Raw genomic sequence first — 19,365 nt, 5'->3', positions numbered from 1 at the left:
TGTTTGCCATGTTAGAAGAAAGAACAATGTGCTCCTACCTTGCTCCTGCACGTAGTATGCCAAAAACAAGTCAAGTTCCTTAACTGATACTGTGATATGGTGTGGCTGGACACAAAGTGCTGGGTTTGTGCAGTGTGGGGACTTCATGAGCCGCTCGCCATCGGTACTCTCCAAAGGGATGCCTTTGAACAGGATCACCATGACTAGATCCAGACGCCAGACTTTGTCTGCCTGTCGCAGGCAGTCGATCCTCCTAATCTTACCCTTCTGGTCTGGGTTGGATAAGACACAGCACGGGTGCTTCTTGCCAGTCACGGTGAGCACAAAGTCCTCCCGGTACTCCTGGCGGATATCTTTGCGTAGTTTGGCCAGGAGCCTGGATGCCCACTTCTGTTTGATTTCAGGCTTTTCACTGAGCAGCTCATCTTTGACTGCTCTTTCTTCATCCTTTGACATTCGTTTCTCGTGCTTTTTAAAGTACTTGCGTTTTCGAGCCTGCAGGTTGAACCAAGTATAGGCGATTGCACGGACGTGTGGAAGAAGTGCCTCAATAAATGGGTGGAATTCATCCTGCAGAAGGGAAAGAAGGGGTGCACAGTTTAATTTCCAAGGCTAAAAAAAAAAACAAAAAAACAAAAGACACGATCCACTCCCCATACAGCACAAAAAGTTATTTTAAAAAATAACATTATTTTCTAATTTAAAATGAACAAGACATCAGGACAAGAAGAAAATGTCCCCTCTCAACCAAAATTCACAAACTGGTTCTCCCCTCTACAGAGAAAATATGGTTTTATTTTGTATTTCCGCTCTGGTCCCATCCCCCTCGTTTCTACCTGAAAGTCATACACCTACCCCCTTTAAAATAAGGTGCTTGGCACCAAATTTAATATTTAAATATTTGATTGACCAACTAGCACTAAGCAGTACCATTTCACAAGGAACACAGTGGGTTTTTTGTTTTTTGTTTTTTGTTTTTTGTTTTTCTGAAATCGGAGCAGAGCTTCTCAGAAGGCAGGAGCGATGCCACAGTTCATTTCTCTTCCCTGTGCCACAGGAACACAAAGCATGTAGATGCTCACTGTGATGCCACACAGTTCCCGCTTTTGGAGCATGCTCTCAGCAAGAGGCTGCTGGTGGCACAAAGAGCATGCGCCATTAAACTTGATCCATTTTCTTATCAAACGTCCAACATTCCTACACTGAAGCAGCACCATTCCAAGAGTGGTAACTAGAGAAACCGGTAGACAGGGAGGGAAAGTGGGCGAAGGACACAGCTCATCTATCAGTGTCCTGAACGCAAGGTTTCCATACTTTGAACAGTGCATTCTCTCCCTGTACCACCAACATTAGCTTCCAGCACATGCGCACGCACACACGCGCACACACACACACACACACACACACACATGCTTTCATTTTTAAATAAATCTTAAAGTTGAAAATGAGATGGCATGGTGTCCCTGCCACAGTCTTCCTACAGACCCTGAAGCCCCCAGAGTCAGCTAATTTGTTAGCCGATCACTTGAGTATGGCAATTATTCAAACCCCTTAAAAATCAATCTGAGAGGAACAATGAAAAATGGCAACTTGGCACCAACTTTCTGTCCTTTGTTTCTCTGCATGCTGTGGCATGGTGACACCAGGAGCACACCCTGGCCATGTACTGCTTTTGTGGAATCTCTACCATGCATGTGTCACACAGACAGAACACAGGACGGGACTACAGGCACACACAGGCATGTGCCTGGGAGCCCACAAGTACTTCAGTCATGCAGTTCCCAACTGTCCTGTGAACAGTTTTACCTTGCAGGCCTGGATTTTTTTTCTGCCTGTTTTATCTGAACATTTAAAAGGGAGGAGGCTATCGGGCATGGCAGGTCATCCCTACCTACAAATATGTCTTGTTACTTCCAAATGGAGTCAGTATTTCACTACTTCCTGGCTTGGGTAAAGCTGGCCACAGAAGCTCAGACCCATTACTGTTCAGAGAAAAAAGAACAGCATCCCACGCATGAACAATATATAAATGCAATACGCCAAGCACTGACGCAAAGGAGAACCCCACTACGACCATTTTTCTGGTCATTTGGACTGTTTTGTCATCCTAACCACAAAAGAAGTTTCTCTAATAGGTTACATCCCAAGCCAGAATGCACTCATTCATGTGCGTTACTCTGAAGCACATGAATAGTCTAATAGAATGACTAATTTCATACGATAAAGGTGACCGAGGTAAGCCAGTGACACGCCAACAAAGAAGCTGCCCCCGAATTCCATGTCTCTGTGGAAGTCTCTTTAAGACGGAATTCAAAGTTTGAGTGCAGAAGACTGCAACCTATTAATAGTTTGCATCCAGATCCAGAACAGGTACACAACTCCCCTAATCGATAGCACGGTTATCACGTGCTCTGACATATTGCCGACTAAGAATGCATCCAAATTTTATAATGCAGAATGCAGCTGATTACATCGCAGCATGAGGCATAGCCAAATGCCACGGAGGAAATTAAACCGATCAGTACTTTCCAGCAGAGATTTGAACAATTCGGTTACTATGTGCGCACATTAAAGGAGACCATGGAAAGAGTTAAACCACAATCTGTTCTTTGTGTGGGAAGGCAGCTCTGCTCACAGCAACCACAGCCCATGATAAGACCTCCCTATCTCCATACACTGTCTGATGCCATGCTTTTAGCTCCCACTGTAACTGTAAAAACTTTGTTTATCCCCTCCCATCAAAATACATGCAAAAGGAACGCCTGTCTGCTCAAGAAAATGTAGACTTCAATGTGCTTTATGAACTCACTTCCTAGGATCTGACTTTTACTGTGACTTACTGATATAATTTTAAAAATGCATCTACACTTCTGCAAATGAAAGCCTTGAGGATGCAGGGAACGGGTAAGAGTGCTTTGTCCCGCTCTTTTTACCCTGACCACGCTTTCTAAAATGCACATTATTTAATAGCTATTAAGCAACCCAGGAACACTGAAGTACTCAGATACTTAAATACTATGTTCAGTGACATTTCATTTTCTTAGAAGGACATCAAACATAACTTTCAATCAAATAATTTTGAGATTTAATACTTGACAATAAACATCATCTATTATATAACAAATTTTAATTTTAGATAATTGCATTACACCAGCAAGATGCTAATTTGAAGTTGAATTTGGAAACTCTTAGCCAGTTCACAAAAAAAAAAAACTGTTGTCTTGAGTTTGCTGTCACTGACAGCAAATATTGTTTTAAAACATAACTTTTCTTTATTGAGAAACAGAAGTGGCAAACTTTCTCAGTCCACCAATTAATGCCTTAATATCTTTTGGCGCATCCATGTTTGCAGATTCAACTTTAAGTAGAACACTTACTTGATAAGAAGATATATTGTCCCAAAATGATGGTAAGCGGAGACAAGTAATATGCCACATATACTTTTGCATTTCATGTCTAAATGTCATCTCCCAAGTGTGACCGCTTCCTAAGGCTGTATTGTAATATATTCTTATATATATATAATTATATATATATATATATATATATATATAATATATATAATTTTAAGTGACAAGAATGTGGAACATAGCTGTCTTCATGTAGAAAAAATAAACAGGACTAAGGCATGCAAATGTCCTCATAAAGTGTCACAATTACACTAAGAAACTATGAAAATTATTTTTAAATCAAAGCATAGAAGTGATTTAACATTTAAAGTCTCTATACTCAGATAAAGCTCACTCTCAGAATTTTCCTTCAAATATACTGACGTTCAGTGAGATACTTTCCCTTATAAAACTTTCTCAAGTAGAACTAAATTGACAAAATAGACAAGTTAAATTTTCAAATATAAATATAAAAATCTAATTTAACTAGATTTATTTATTCTTCTTCACGGAAACAATGATTTCATGAAAGGATTGGTCCAACATAGCCAGGGAAGAGTAAATACAGCGTGCCCTTGGCGCCTCATCACTACATAACAATAAACCCTGAAAAGAAAATGCTGGAATAAGTTGAATGACAATGGAAGAAACACATCATCATGCCAACGAATGTTATATTAAAGGCTTATATGCAGATAAAACAAAATATTAAAACAGATAGATGTTTCTTAATTTTCCTTTTACTCATACTGTCCGACAAACGCTGGCATGGTGATACTATACCAAACCAGGTAGCTAAATAGCAAGTGGTAAGGTCTTTTAGATTAAGATTTTTTTTAAGAACCTAAATATGTCAAAGTAACAATTGGGATACTTCTTAAAGTTTCTAACAAATTAACAATGTAGCTTACTTTGTATCTGCATGCCTCAAAACAGGTGTGAGCAACTATCGGGCTCCTGTAACATAAAACTAAACTACTCATCTGATACAAAAGTAACACTTCCTTGCGAGCACTATTGCTCGCTTCTGCAATACCTTAAATTACCTACAAAGTCATAAAGTGATTAATAGTTGGGAACTCTAAAACAGTAACTCCTTCTCTGGCATAGGCCTTTAGTTCCCCAAAGCAGTAGTAATGCATCAACCCAGATTTATACTGCTAAAATAAGACGGAATATATAGTCATCATCCTGAATTAATGTTGGGAAGTATGTGTCCTTGAATAGCAATGCGATAGCTGGGTGATTGTGCAGTCTATGTTCCAAACATTTCATGTGTCAATATTCTGAAATAGTCGTTTTAACACAGATGAATTAAGATGGAGCTGGTGACTTTTCCATGCTTATTTAGGGGAGATTAAAAATATAATGCAATTGCTAGCAGTTTCCCTAAAACAAGAGTTTTGGAAATACAAATACAGAGACACACACAATTACCCAGTCCTTCCCAGGTGAGAACCAGTCAGGCCTCACTTTGTGAAGGAAGCGCTTACTTTAATCTGCTTCCTTTGATCACGATGTAGAAATAATAGGAATGGTTATGGTTTATCAGAAAGAAGGGGAAAAGCCTGCTGATGAATAAATAAAAGTAACTTTTACAGCTACAGGCAATTTTTTTATACCTGAGGCAATTTCATCATATTCATGGGCTACTATCATTCATAGCTGTTAAAATACAAATAACTCGGCGACCCATTTTTCCAGTTTTGTTAAATTAAAGTGCACGTTTACGTGCTTAAAATAGCCATATCTAAGTTAATCATACTCAGATGCCAAACAAAATATAAACAATAAAAAATGTGTCAGCCAAAAAGCTACAGGGCTGTGTCCAATCACTGAATGCCTGCCTATCGTTGTTTTCATCTTCATTCACAGTTTGTGAATGCCGCAGTCCTTTTGAATCACAATGGCTTCTAATTGTCATACAATTGAAATCTTAATTATTTGTTCGTTATAAAAATGCATCGTCATAATATTGGATTTTTTTAAAAAAAACTAACACAACCAAAACTTGACAACATTTCTATTTCATATCTATGATAATGTCAATGAAAATTTTCGATTACCAATCTAGATTCATACTCTTGAAAGTTTCACCAAACTGTCCCATAAGTTTAAGGGTTTAATTAACTGCTGCAAATAACAGTTCTGGACTAGGCTGTTTAGTTCATCAGTTGATGAGTTCGTTGGGCATCCATGAAAGGATGAAAGCGCGCCCAGGTAAGTCGCTCGATCTAACCACTTTTTCACTTGACCATCTGATTGGTAGGGACAGAAACTGGTTTTGTTTTTTAAGTATATCTCCAGTGTTTTACCTCCTAACATTTTTCTTTAGATTTTAGGGTGATTTTCGAAGTTAAAAAAAATTACCTCACTTTCCTGATATAACTTTATGCCTTTCTAGTTATGCCCAAATATCATCAAATGAACAAGCCTCACTATAAAACAAGCATGCCTTAAAAGTCCTAAACATTCACTACAATCAACTAAACTCTTGTCAACTTAAAAAATCGCCTCTGAAGTACGGTCTCTGAAACCCTCAAGTGCGGGTAACTTCAGACCAGTACTTTAGGTCCCCAAATAAGCAAAGAAATGGGTCGCCGGGACCACCACTTCGAACTGGCGGAGTCACCAGCTCACTGTGGGCAGCAGAGTCCAGAGGCGCTCAGCCAGGCTCTCAGTACTTTGCCCAAGATCCCAAGCCGCTCCCAAGCCGGAGTCGCTCCACGCACGCCGACCAAAGAGTAGGGGTGCCGCCACTGCCACCAGCTCCGGGGGCCCGCACAGGGGTTTTAGAGCCGCGGGTCTCCGCCCTGCCCACCCCAGCAGCCTCGCCTGCCCAGTGCCGGCTCTCCCGGGCTCTCCCCGCCTAGTCGCGGGGCTGGGCGCGCGCCGCAGCCCTGGTCCCACGCCGCCCGCACAGCCCACCGCAACTCCTCGCCACTTCACTAGGGAGACCAGGGTTAGGCAAAGCCGTTGAGGTCTGCAGCACAAAAGCAAGAAGACACAACAAAGGCGTCTGGGGCCAGAGAGAAAGCTCAAGAAAACGACCAAGACAAGTACCTGAGTGAGACAGATGGGAGAATACATCATGACTTCGCCTTAAAACGCACTTTCCCGGAGATGCCCAAGAAAATCTTCGAGAAGCAAGGATTTCATCTATTCATTTTACAGTCATCTGAGCCCAGCGATGCGATCAATCAGGACAGGGCTCTGCGCTGGATCACCGCAACTTCGCAACAAACCCAGTCCTCCTTAAATAGCCAAAGATTCAAGTTCACTCGGCGAGCTAGATTTCCCGGGGTGAAATCCAATCTACAGTTTTAACCCTCTTGCGGTCCGCGCGCGCCGGCCGAGCTCTCCAAGGCCGCCGCTGGTGCAGGCTGCTGGTCGCCCGGTTTGGGGAATTTGTTTTCTGCTTTGCAGTAGTTGTTGTTATTGTTGGGGGCTTGGGGTGCTCGAGGGTTCGGTATGGGTATGGGGTAGTGGTGGGTGATGAAATGCTTTAAAAAAAAAAAAAAAAAGGCGGGGAGGGGGGCGCAGGAGGCCGGGCGGTGGGGAAAGCAAGGAGAATGTGTCACCGCACTGGGAAAGTTCAAGGTTACCGCCTCGAACACTGCAGCAGGATCCGGGAGTGGCGATCGCAGGCGAAACTTTGCCGCGAGCCGACCATGTGTGTGCGCGAGGGGGAGCGCCAGCGAGTGCGCGCGGGTGGCGGGGCGCGCGCCGGAGAGGGCCGGGTGGGGGTGGGGAGGGGGGGAGCAGGGAGAGGCCGGGGTGAGGGAGGGGGCGCGAGCGCGAAGCTCCCGGGCGGAAAAGACTTTGCTGCGCTCGGGTCCCGCTGCACAGCCACCCGCCCGCCGCGCCCCGCGTCTGACCCGCCGAGCGTGGACGCCGCTGCTGGTGCCGCTGCCCACAGCCCACGGAAGGGATCGGAAGGACCTCCTGAAATTTTCCCAAACGATCGATCCCGCTCAGCTGCAAACTCCTCTTTTCTGTTATGGGCGCTTTTCCCCCTCCCTCTCTCGCTCTCTTTTCTTGAAAAACTTGCAAGTTGAAAGATTCACTGTTCCACCCTCCGGACCCCGCTCGAGCTCTCTCCAAATCAGACTTAAGGATTGTTTTATTATTTAATTACACAATCACCGCTTTACTCCTCCTCCTGCAAACGCGCGTTCCTTTTGCACCAGCCTCTCCACACCCCCCGCCCCCCACCTTCCTCCTCCTCCCGCGCGCCTCCCCCAGTCCTCGCGTCTCTCCCCCTCATTTGTTAAAGGTATCAGACCGGTGCCACAGTACTGGGACTTTTTTTTTTTTTTTTTTCAAAAATAGCTCTGCCACCCTTCGTGCACCTCCGAAAACCCGCCCAAAGAGAGGTCTTTCAGTGCTCGCAGCAGACGCTCAAGCCACGAGAACATCCTAATGAGAGAAGCCCTGAGCCGATCTGGGCCCAAGAAAGAAACGAATGGAAAATTCCCTCACACCCAGGCCGCCCCGAGCTGGGGCTCGGGCGCCGACTCTAGCACCCCAGGCGGCTGCAGGGAGAGGGCGGAGGCGGGGGCTGGAGTGAACTTGGCCTCTAGGAGTTGGGGCGCACAGGCACGGAGACGAGTGGGGGGCGAGGCGGGCAGCCCTGCCCGGAGCCCCGGGTGGCGAGGCGGGGGGGGGGGGGGGCGGTACCCCGCTACCCCTCCCCGCCCGCCAGCCCTCCCCGGGCGCTCGGTGCACGTGGCCGCGCTTGGAGCGGGAAGGCCGCGCTGCTGCCACGGCTCGCCCCTCCTCCGCGCGCCCGGCCCCTCTCCTCCTCCTCCTTCTCCTCCTCCTCCTCCTCCTCCTCCTCCTCCTGGCGCGCTGGCCGCGTCCCAATCCCCACCCCCAGGGCCTGGGGCGCCGGCGGAAAGCGGCTCCCTTCCCGCGGGGGTGCGGGCAGGGCGGGGCCGTGGCGCGCCCGGGGCTGCGGGGCGGGAGCGCGCCGGGTGCGTGTGCGGCTGCGGCCCTCCGAGGCGGCTCCCGCCGGCGCCCCGCCCCCCGCCGAGTGAATGAACTTGATTCCTGGGACCCAGGAGGCGGCCCAGCCCGCACCCCCATTCGCGCGGGCACTCTCTCCCACACACACCGCCCCCCAAATTCCGGGTTTCCGCTAGGGGTGGGTGGGGAAGTGGAGGAATCAAAGGCTGCCCAGACAATGGAGAAAGAAAAGTGAGCGCCCGGGGCTCCACGGCGACCTAGCTTGGGGCCGCCGAGCGTTTCCAGGCCCCCCGCCGCCTCCTGCTCCCACCCTGTGCCCTGTACTTCCCCCCCCCCCTCAACTTTCTCCAGTCCTCGAGCTCCTGACCACCGTGCCCTCCCCCAGAGGACCTGAAAGAACCAGTGACTTTTTCCTTCCCCAAGTGGAAGTTACCCACATCAAGCATTTCACAACGACACATCAAGAAAAGTAGGCAGGTTCAAGTCAACCATGAAATGGTCACTTTTTAACCCCGTCCTGTCCTCATTAGGGAAATGCTCAAACACAGTCCGTTTTCAAAAAGCGCTCTTAATGAGGCGAGCTTGCCAAGTCTACCAGCTGCAGCCCCTGTAAACCAAGAGCCCGGTGAAGAAAGGCTCAGGGGGTGGGGAGGCCAGGAGGCGGGGAGGGCCGCGGGTCTGGGAGGACAGGTAAAGTCGGGGAAACTGTGAGAACACGGGCGAGTTAACCCTTTAGGGCACGCGCCGCCCGCGGGAGCGGCCTCCAGGCCCCCGCTAGGCAAATCCTCTAGTTAGCGTTCTGACAACATTAATTTCCTTTGTACCGGTCATTTCTTCTTGAAAAGCTGGGATAAAGTTGACAGTCTTTATAGATGAAAGGGGGTGACAATCGGGGTTAATCCAAATAAATACTCACTTCTCATAAATTTTAGGCAACCCCATCTTAACTTTTAAAGGAAAGAGGGAAGGGAAAAAAACGATCACTCCCAAAGCATCAGTTTGTACTGAGCTGTATCCCTTTCTCACCCTCACCAGATTCTGCGGGAGGGGGCGGGGACGCTCCACTGATAATACCAGCTTTAACTACTGGAGTTTCCCTTTGAACAAATATTCAATTTAGCTGGAGTTAATTTACCATAAAAGACATTCCCCTTGGCACGAATGCACTCATGTCCTTGAACACACCTCTTTGAATGCCTGGACTCTTACAGAAGCCATTATTTCGGGGTCTCTTTAAAAATCCAGTGCCCATCTCTCTGCTTCCCTCCCTTCCTCCCTCCCTCCCTCCTCACTACACCACCCCCAGCGAAATCCTGGCACCCAGAGAGCACTCTTTTCAGCCAGAGCCCAGAACCAGCCGTTGTCCCCTGGCAAAAGAGGCCCAGTGCTGGGCCCTGGGCAAGTGTCTCCAGACCTCCCTACCTTTCTATATTAGTCTTCTTTCCCAACAGAACCTATTTCCTTTTGCCACTAAAACTAGGTTGCATCCAAAAGTTTCTCACAAGCTTTAAAAAAAAGAAAGATGAAAAATTATACAGAAGAATTCACAAAAGCTGCAGAGCACCAGGGCAGAGAAGCAGCGTCAGACACAGGTAAGAACCCAGAGAGTCCCAGGTTCCAGGCCTCCCAGGCCCACCCCTAAGAGGCTGAGTACTTCCAGGTGTCCCATGTCTGTGTCTGTACAGTGCTGATGGCGTGGGGTACATGCTGATGGCCACAGGGGATGCTTTGTAGTTTGGGGTTTGGATTTGTTTCCAAGGTAAGGAAAATGAAGAAGTAATAGCAGTGACAGGGTGAAGAATGAACAATAGAAAACCCTGGGAAAGAAGGGCTTGCAATGCTGGCTGGGGAAGGCTTTGACCTTCAGACCTCGGGTTCAGAGTCAGGAGGGCTGATACCTCCTGGACCCCAAGCTCTGCTGCCCGCCCAATGCTCAGATCACTGTAGGCTTCCCGGGGAGACCCCTAGGAGAATGCTCTTGGGAAATCTGGGCTCCTGGGTCCTCTGTTTTCTCTGGCTGCTCTCAGCACTTGTCAGTACCCTTTGCTTTGAGAAACACTACTCATCAAATCCCTGGAGAAGGAGAGAAAGGATGGATTGTAAGGTCTATGTGCTTTAGAAAAGCAGCTTTCAAGTTGCTCTGAAAAGTTTCTGAATTTGTCAAAATGGGCCAAACACCCAGGCTTTGGTCCTTGCCTCTTCTAAACCTTCTATTGTCCCTTTCTTGCACTGGGGGCTATGACAGGCCACCTACACTAATCTCAGGACAGGGAGAGCTGTTGCCATATTGCTAATGATCTCCTTCTTGACCATTGTCTGCTGCCACATTAGGGGAAGGTGTCTTTTCTGGCAGAAAAGTTTATTTTTCTAAAACAAAAGTCAGGACTTCTAGTGTCTGGGTTCTCAAAACCCACTTGTATATTACAAAATAAACATTGCCACCTAGTTTGAGTCTGTCTCTGACCTCCAGAGAGGGGCCTGATATCTCAAGCATCTCCTGATAGTGATTTTATTTTGTTTTCTTTTCTTTTTTTTAATCTTTCTTCTAAAAAAAAACTACAGAGACAGATTGCAAAGCCTGAGCTATTTCATGTAAGGTTCCTCTGAGCTTAACAAAGCTGTCATACTTAGTGTACAACACTACTTTTATTTTTTTAGTCCTTGCATGTGATTTGCGGGGAGTTTCAACAATCCCATACACTCTATCTACATGGCCGGTATCAATGTTGAAAAACTAAATACAAAAGAGGCATGTAACCTTCTGACCTCAGGAAGCAAGCTTGCAGAACTGCAGGTGTCCACCGTGTGCTACCCAGGGACATTTCTTTCCTCCAAAATTAGCCTGGAAAACATAGATTTATATCCACCAGCAACACCACCAGCCCCCCCACCCCATGCATATATAAACAGCTAGCAAGGGCTAAGTTTGCATGCCCGTGATGGGAACTGCAGAATCATGCCCAGCTCTCTGAGCCCTTGAACGACTACTACCAAATCAGGGGAGCAATTTTTCCCCACTGGAGAATTCACAACTGCCTAGTTTTCCCACCTACTGCCAGTCCTCTGCTTTTCAACTGAAATGAATAAATAACCTTGGACTTTACTTCCCTCCTCCGGGAGCTGTTTGCTCTCCCCTGAGGACAAAACTAAACGAGAAAAAATGACGCTGTTAATAATGCCGCTGCTGAAATGCCTGTGCGCAACTATGAAAAAGAAATCCCACTAAGCAGTCTGCCTCCGGAGCCCAGTTCCAGGCTCCAGCTCTGAATGTGAACAAGGACCAGTCCAAAGGCCTACAGCAAGGTTCACTGGTTACTGCTTCTCTACAGAGATGAAGCCAGTTCAACAAGAGATCCCCCAACTTTGAAAACATTTGCTCCCAGGCTACAGAGTCAGCAGCTGGCCTGCAACTCTGGTCTGATTTATTTTGAACTTTCAAAATTTTTGTCACAGTGGCCTGGCTTTGTGCACAGCAGTTAGAGCGTTACAAACACAGTGGTGTCTTATTTTGCCTTGACCTTTTCCAAACTACATTATCTTTACATCATTTTATCTGGGTGAGTAGATTCGCAGCTCATCTACATATGCTGTGACTGGTGAAGATGACCACTCAGAAAGGTCTGTCTAAAGCGCCCAAGCAGTCTTGACACAGTGTTAGAGGTGCCCGGAGGCTGTCTTAAACGTCTGGGGCCCTTTCTCTGGCTCTTCTCTGAAAACCTGCTGCTCAATTTCAAAATCAAAATAATGGTCCATAAGAGGGCTTTTGTTTTTCCACTTAAGTTTCAAATGGAAATGTAAGAAGCAAAAAGGAGAACACACACAACTGGGCCTCAACAAAATATATATTCAGAAAAATTATCTCTGGATGTATCTGAGCCACTTAAAAAAAACAACAAGCTAGTAAATTCCAAAGCCATGGATACTGTCAAATTCTGCGGTGCCACAGGAGTCCAAAAACAAAGTTACAGATGTGCATGACATCACATCCACGCGAAATTATACTGCTGCTCAGTCTGCCCATCTCACAACTAAACGGATGCATACGCCGTCCAAAGAATAAAAGGAATTTATTCTGGACATCAAACAATGAATCTGTCACCATTTATTGTATGAAACACTCAGCTAATCAATTTCCTGTTAAAATAGCTTTCAACAATACTCGGCTTTAAAATTCATCAGGGCCAGTAAAAAAACCTTTGCCCAGTGCAGAAGAATGCAGCCCTGACCAAGGACGATAATTACCATTCTAATACTTTTATTGCCCAAGCGCTTTTTCCTGTGCTCTCCATCACTAGAAATCTGCAGTATATTGTATCAGTGAGTTGGAGTGTTTGACCTTTGACCAAATATGATTTAACAGGGACTTTTCAGCGCTGGAACTCTCTCCATCCCTCATATCATTAAATAAAAACATTAAACCTCAAATGTAAAACTGGAAACCACAACGTTTTGCATTTCACAACCCTTTGCAGTTTTAAACTCAAGCTGCTCCTAGGTCAGCTTCTTAGCCTCACAACACACTTCCCAGTCAGTAAATGCACTGGGAAGTCACTTGCTCTGATTTTGATTAAATCTCCAGCCCCTCCTCACACGCACCCATGCACCCTGCTTATTTACACGTGCATTCTTTCTAACCGCAGAAGCATGCGTGTATGACTTTCTGGACTTCTTCCACTTTGGGGCTGATTTAAATGTCTGTTCAAATATGGGTTCAAAAGTTAACGCCCCCCCCCAACTCCCTTTGGAAGTTAGGGTTACAAAGGAGGGTGCTATAAGACCCGTTCAAAGAAAGTCAGTTAATCTTGTGTATTTTGGCGCCTTTTCCCTGCCAGCTACTGTACTTGAGGGAGTAAGGAAAACCTGGAGATCTTGTCTGTCCTGTCCCAAGTTCAATGGCAGTTCTTCCAACCAGGAGGGGAAGATGGCCATGTTCACAGCCCTAATAATAATTCAGATCACGCTACCGCGGCATCTTGTGTCAAAGTCGAAACCGGCTTCCCCGCCCCCTTCAACCTGAAAGCTGCCAAGTCCTCACACATTCCGCATTCAACCACAACTTAATGGATGGGATACCGTGCATTAAAATGTGTCCCAGACTCACTGTCGGAGAGGACAAGGGAGAAGGCAGTCCCGCAGACAAGCACACACGGATTTAGGCAGAGGGGGATCTAGGCTAGGGCAGAAAACGGTGGGCTGGGAAAAAGACGCATTTAACGGAGCAGGAAGAAATCCATCATAATCCCCCCCTTTATTTTAAGAGTTGGGGTGCTGGAGGGAGAAGGAACTGTTAAATTCCTTGCCGAAACGGGGTGTGGAAGAGTGCACTAAACTTTTTATAACGACGCCAATTGTAAAAACTCAGCCCAGCAATGGAAGCTAAGTACAGCTTTCTGCATTTGAAAACGCAAATAAGAATATGGAACAAAGTGGTTTCTTATGCTAAAGAGTGCTTTAAAAAGAAAAAAGGGATGGGCTACGTGGGCAACTATTATTTGTTATTGTTTTCCAGTATCGTAGAGACAGGGAGAACGTAGATCCAAACTAGGAAAGAAAAAAATTCCGGATTCCGCACTGTTTGGATTTACTGTAATTCACTGATTCCCGCCATAAGTGTGTTAAAGTTGCCAATGCTTAGAAACTACTTACTCGCATTAATTCTGAAAATTCAGCACCGTCGTTCAATCTTTAAAGCAAAATAGGATACAGAAAAGGAATATTAAGTAGCTTTACACGTAGAGACAGGAAATAAATTGTGTGCGTGGGGTTAGGGGCTGGACGTTTGCAAAGGACGAACACGAAACGCAAACAAGACTGGTCATTTGGAAGTCACATACCATCGCTCTGAACTAAACAAAACAGATCTTGAGTCTGTCCAGAACCCTAGGCCACTGACTTTACGTTTCTCAGTTAGAAAATTGTGGTTGTTTTGTGTCTTTTTTGTGTTTAGCGGTTTTTTTTTTTCCACCGGGGGGTGGAGGTGGTGGTGGTATGTTTGTTTGTTTTAAAGCAATCTCGGCGTAGTCTGATTTTTTTTTTATTTAATGTTTTCTGCACTGCCACACACTTCCTAGCCCAAGAAGAAAAGCAGGTCGAGGTGAAGTCTGAAACAGGCTGCCCTCAAGCGTAGAAACCCAGCTCACGTTGCTCGCCCCGGTGGAAGACTTTCCACTAACTCCCACTCCGCGTGGAGAGTGTGAGCGTGGGGTGGGGGTGAGTTTGTGCGTGTGCGTGTGCGTGAGCGTGTGCGTGTGTGTGTGTGTGTGTGTGTGTGTGTGCGCGCGCGCGCGCGCGCGTGTGCGTGCGTACGTGCGTGCTCCAGGGGGCACGGTCTCGCGCGGGCCTCGACGCTCTGGGATTGGCCTGGCCGCAACGCCCGGGCCTCCCGCCCCGCAGGCCCGCCCCGCCCCGTCCCGCCCCGCCGGCCGGGGCGCGGGAAGCCGCTCTTGGCTTCCGCCTGGCGGCGGGAAGGCGCGGAGAGGAGGAGCCGCGGGTGGGCGGGCCCTTGCCGTGGGGGGCGTGGCGCCGCTGGGTGGCGGGGCAGTGGGTGCAGCTCAGCCCGGAGCTACTGGCTGCGCTTCCTTGCGGGATCCCCTCCACGTGGCCGGCGCTGCGACCCTGGCCTCGCTGGCCTCGGTGCAGACGGAGTCCGAGAGGCCCCTTTCTCTGCGGTCTTAGCTTTCAAGCGCTCGGAGTTGGGTACGCGTCGCTTAGACGGTGCGAGAAATTGGCAGAGATGGGCCATAGTAAGTGGGATAGAAAGCAGAGAAGTCCAAAGGCTCCTAGTCTCCAAAGGGGATTGGATAGTGCGTTAACGCTCACAAATAAACCTGTTTTAATGAGTAGTTTTCAAAGTTAAATACATGGGGCGAGGGGATGCCTGGGTTTAAAGTAATCCAATTATTTTCATCTTAAGTACACTTTTGTACTTGCGTGGTCAACACTTAAGGATCAAGCAAAGTCGTTATAAAATTGTGCTTGAAAATGTAAGGTTTTAAAGATAAAAATATAACATTAGCCATACTGCACTTAGTTACTAACCCACATGTGTTTGGAGATTTTATTACAGGGATCCTAATTATATAATTGCTCAACAGGCAACAATAGCTTCAAATAGCCTCTAAAAACCCTGTTCAATTATATGATTACCAAGGAGACCAAAATCACCCCCAATAAATTGTTCTTATCTCAACTAAACGTGAACATGTCAGTATTTCAATCCCAGTTATGTTTACCCTCAAAGTTCTGACGACCTTAAACAATACTGTTAAGGTTACCAGTCCCTACAATGTACACTGTAAATAAAGAAGATAATTTGGCCTGATTACAAAAACATCCTCTTCCAATATACACAGAAGCATATATGGATGGTGTTTGGCTGTTCATGCATGATATGCATACCGGTTTTCAGTGCTAAGATTATTAATCCAAAATAAAAGATGAGTTACCCAATTAAATTTTAGAAAATGCACCATTTTTAAGAAAGGGCTGTTAGCTGCAAGTTTAACAGTTCCCAATGCCCCCCTCCCCAAACACCAACAAGACAATGTATATGTCTACATAGCGGCACACATTTTAGGAAGGGGATGAACCACTAGCAAAGAGAGCAGCACACACACGCATCATCACCAACACACTTCACTCTAACTTCTGAGGAAAATGTTTCCTTTCAAGGTCTGCCTTGCTCCATGTTAACCAGTGTGGCCATAATTCACTGAACACAGGCAGCCAATTCAAGGGAGTTACAAATTGCTTTGCATTCTAGGATTTACTGATGGTAGTTTTGTGGTCAAATGTATCTGTGAAGCATTCCAGACCAAACATACAATGTGAAAAAATCCTATGAGCTAAGTGAAAAAGTATATAGAGCAGGGGCGCCTGCCACAGGCAGTGTTCGCAGCACTCAGCCACGTGTATTACAGGAGGCATCTCCCATTACTGTTGGAAACCCACAGCAAACTCCCAACCTTCTCAACATCTATCTCCTGCAGAGAAGAAATGACATTGTAGAAAGAATCCAGTTCTGTTTAGGAAATGTCTTAAGCAAAAAGAGAAAGGAAAAAAAAAAAAAGATGGGGAAGAAAGAATGTTCCCACTCTTATTATGACATGGAAAGATACAGAACTCTTGTCATCTGTCAGGAGATTTCTCTTCTTAAGCGTATTCTTTAGTGATAAAATGTACCCGTGCATGTCACCTTTAGGCTTTTGTAGATTATCTTTTTCTGTCGGCATGTCATGCCTTTCTTTCAACATGTGACGGCTATAAGAATACTTGGTCCTGTGCCGATCACTCTTCTGCCTGTCAGATATGTGCACGGCAGGCATCATTAGATGATGCTCCAAATTTGCAAAATAAGGAGATACATTTTCAATGTGTCTCCAGAAATCTCTTACAGATTTGTGTTCACCTCAATGTATTGTCAGCCCTTCAATTGGCAAGTGATTATCATCTTTGGATTTACATTGCTGATTCTCTGGGTTTTATATCTGGAGACATGAATAAATATACACGTGCGAATTAGGAATGTTTTATTGTAGGTGTTTCTTCTTAAATGATGTTGGTGCAAAACCTTTCCAAGAATATAATTAAGATTTAATACCTTCTTATATTCAGTTTTTTAAAAAGAAATTATAACTAATTACTAATTTTAAAAATAATCACTGTCCAATGGCCAATGCTGTTTGATCATTTTGGACCTAGGTACCATCTCGCTAAAACTGCAAACAGTTCATTCCATAGTACTTGGAGCTTCTAGCAAGTTCTCACTTTTGATTTTTCTGGTTCTTCAGAAAGCCAATTAATGCAGTTTCTGTATATTTTCTTCAAACTAAGAAGTTTTTAATATGCTAGCAACATCTGTGTGTTTATCCCTGAGAATAATTGCTAATTATTTCCCAAAGCCATGTATTATTACAATACTTTATGTCATAATTGAAGTAATTCCTTTGCCCCATCTAAACCAGTCATTTTCAGTCATTGCTCCTAAGGTGTTTGTCTTCTCTATTTCCCAAATATATAGGAAGCATATTCTTATTACTTTATATTAGTGGAGGGAATATACTAATTTATTAGATTACATTTAGTCTTTTGTTTCACCAGAAACTATTTGAGTTTAATGCATATAATAAAGTTAGTGGAATATTTAATACTCAGTGGAAAATCAATCATACATAATTTTACAAATAACTGAATAGTTATCTGGAATTTATATGAAATCTTAGAAATACACACTGTATACTTATTGCTGTCTATCAATAGTTTTAATTATTTCTTTGTTATTTAAAAGTATTTAGATAGACTGAAACCTAGCCATTCACAAAGTGCCAGATTTGAGCATTTTGTCTGTTAAAAGACAGGAGCTGTCTGTCCAGGCCTTATCAAGAAGAGAATACATATCTTATGTCGTAGCCTGTGAGAGGAAAAACCAAACATTAAGTCTCAGTTTCTGGTAACGTTTTATTTTTCTTTGTTTCTAGCAACCTTTAACTCTAACCCCTTGCACCTCTTCTGTAGACAGTGGTCGTAAAAACAGTATCTTTCGCACAAAGAAGTCGATACTCATCATTCAGAACTGGATCTGCAGAGAACTTGAAGAGATTTCTATAGGGGCTCTTTCAGGGAAGTTGAAACTCCACACTGCCCAGAACACATGGAGTCATTTTGTAGCCACAGAGAGTGTGGGTACAAAAATAAATATCGACATGCAATGTTCTTTCTTCCACTGGCTGCACGCGGCACCTGTGCACACATAGATCTGATGACATCTGCTCACACAATGAATCCCAAGTGGTTTGTGGTGTCATCAAACACCTGAGATGGTGCTGTGGCTCACAGCCTTACTTACCAACCCCAGGCCATGGCCTCGTTAAATGTCACAGGCTAAACAGAGACCAACTAGAACTCATTCCGCACCCTTCCAGAGCTGGTTGAGGTGGTTTTTTTTTTTTTTTTTTTAAAAAAAAAAGCCTATAAATTATGACTCAATATGTGAAAAATCTGCTTTCAGATTCAACAGTGGTAAATCAGCGTCTTCTGGCTTCAAAAAAATGTACGCCAATTGTTAAGAATTCTCTATTTAAAGTATCAATCATTTCTTAGCCTACTTATGTTTTTAAGATTTCCTTCAAAAAAAAAAAACGAAGCATGTGCAATTAAATCTTCATATCTTTCTTACACTTTCATATAGCTAGAATTTTAACTATCAAAATGCCTATAAAAATAGGGAATAAATTCGAATTGGTTTTACTGAAATGATGATCAAATTGAGCAAAGAAAAAAAAAAAACAAAAGCTTTCTCGAAAAATTTTTCAGACTATTTTATGCCATATGTAGGGTTATTGAGACAACTAAATTACTAAGGTATTTTGGGGCTTTTTTTCCATTTTTAAAAAATCAGAATTGTCTGGCAATCCAAATACTAGTAAGACAACAGGCTACATTAGACATTCTCTTATCCATTAGCCTCAGCCTGCAAAAGGTCTGTCCTGTTTTGTTTTGTTTTGTTTTGTTTTGTTTTGCTTTTTCACAGTGGGCCACTTAAAGTAAAGTGTAATCAGTTATCCCCAGTGTCACAGATCTCTAGTATCATTTCTAGGGCATGTTGGTGTCATTTCAAACTGCCCATTGCTGAATAAGATCAATAATCACACTTTGTGTCTTTTATTCTGTAGCTCAGAAAGTATAAGTGCAGACTGGGAGTAGGTATAGAAGAACGGAGTCCTTCTGCAGGTATGACCTGCACGCTAGTGTGGGCCCAGTCCTTGCTAACCACTGCTGTAAGAGGAGGGGCAGACTTTGGAGGGCCTCTGCATTTATGATACAAAGGGCACTGTGTGAATATTCTCTCCCAAATTTGTTTAGAAAAGAGTCAAGTTCACACGGGGTCTTCTAAAAGCCTCCACATAGACTCATGAAAGAATAACCCAGGGTTTTCTGCTCACTTTACAGGCAGTTGGTGTGGGTTTGTAGAATGAAAACATTCTTAATAGAAACCAAAGACAATTTTAAT

The 19,365-nt window shown here is 44.8% G+C and overlaps 1 protein-coding gene and 1 long non-coding RNA gene across 7 annotated transcripts in view; one reads left to right on the top strand and one right to left on the bottom strand.

The window, feature by feature from the left end:
* Nucleotides 1–7,507, bottom strand: part of Nfib (nuclear factor I B) — a 218,088-nt gene extending 210,581 nt beyond the window's left edge. The window contains exons 1-2 of one of the 6 annotated variants that reach the window (XM_038334155.2): nucleotides 6,453–7,507; nucleotides 39–570 (exon numbers count right to left, since the gene is read on the bottom strand). In XM_038334155.2, coding sequence (XP_038190083.1) covers nucleotides 39–570; nucleotides 6,453–6,482 — 562 coding nt within the window. In that variant the 5' untranslated portion in view covers nucleotides 6,483–7,507. The remainder of the gene's footprint in view (nucleotides 1–38; nucleotides 571–6,452) is intronic. The other 5 variants (XM_038334156.2, XM_038334157.2, XM_038334158.2 and 2 more) reach the window with 5 other exon arrangements.
* A 2,184-nt stretch (nucleotides 7,508–9,691) lies between these two features.
* The window catches only part of LOC119817014, a 39,093-nt gene continuing 29,419 nt past the window's right edge, over nucleotides 9,692–19,365 (top strand). The window contains exon 1 of the long non-coding RNA XR_005285873.2: nucleotides 9,692–9,949. This is a non-coding gene — a long non-coding RNA (uncharacterized LOC119817014). The remainder of the gene's footprint in view (nucleotides 9,950–19,365) is intronic.

The sequence above is a fragment of the Arvicola amphibius genome, chromosome 6, assembly GCF_903992535.2.
Source record: "Arvicola amphibius chromosome 6, mArvAmp1.2, whole genome shotgun sequence".
Taxonomy (NCBI): domain Eukaryota; kingdom Metazoa; phylum Chordata; class Mammalia; order Rodentia; family Cricetidae; genus Arvicola; species Arvicola amphibius.
This window is presented reverse-complemented; position numbering and strand designations above follow the sequence as displayed.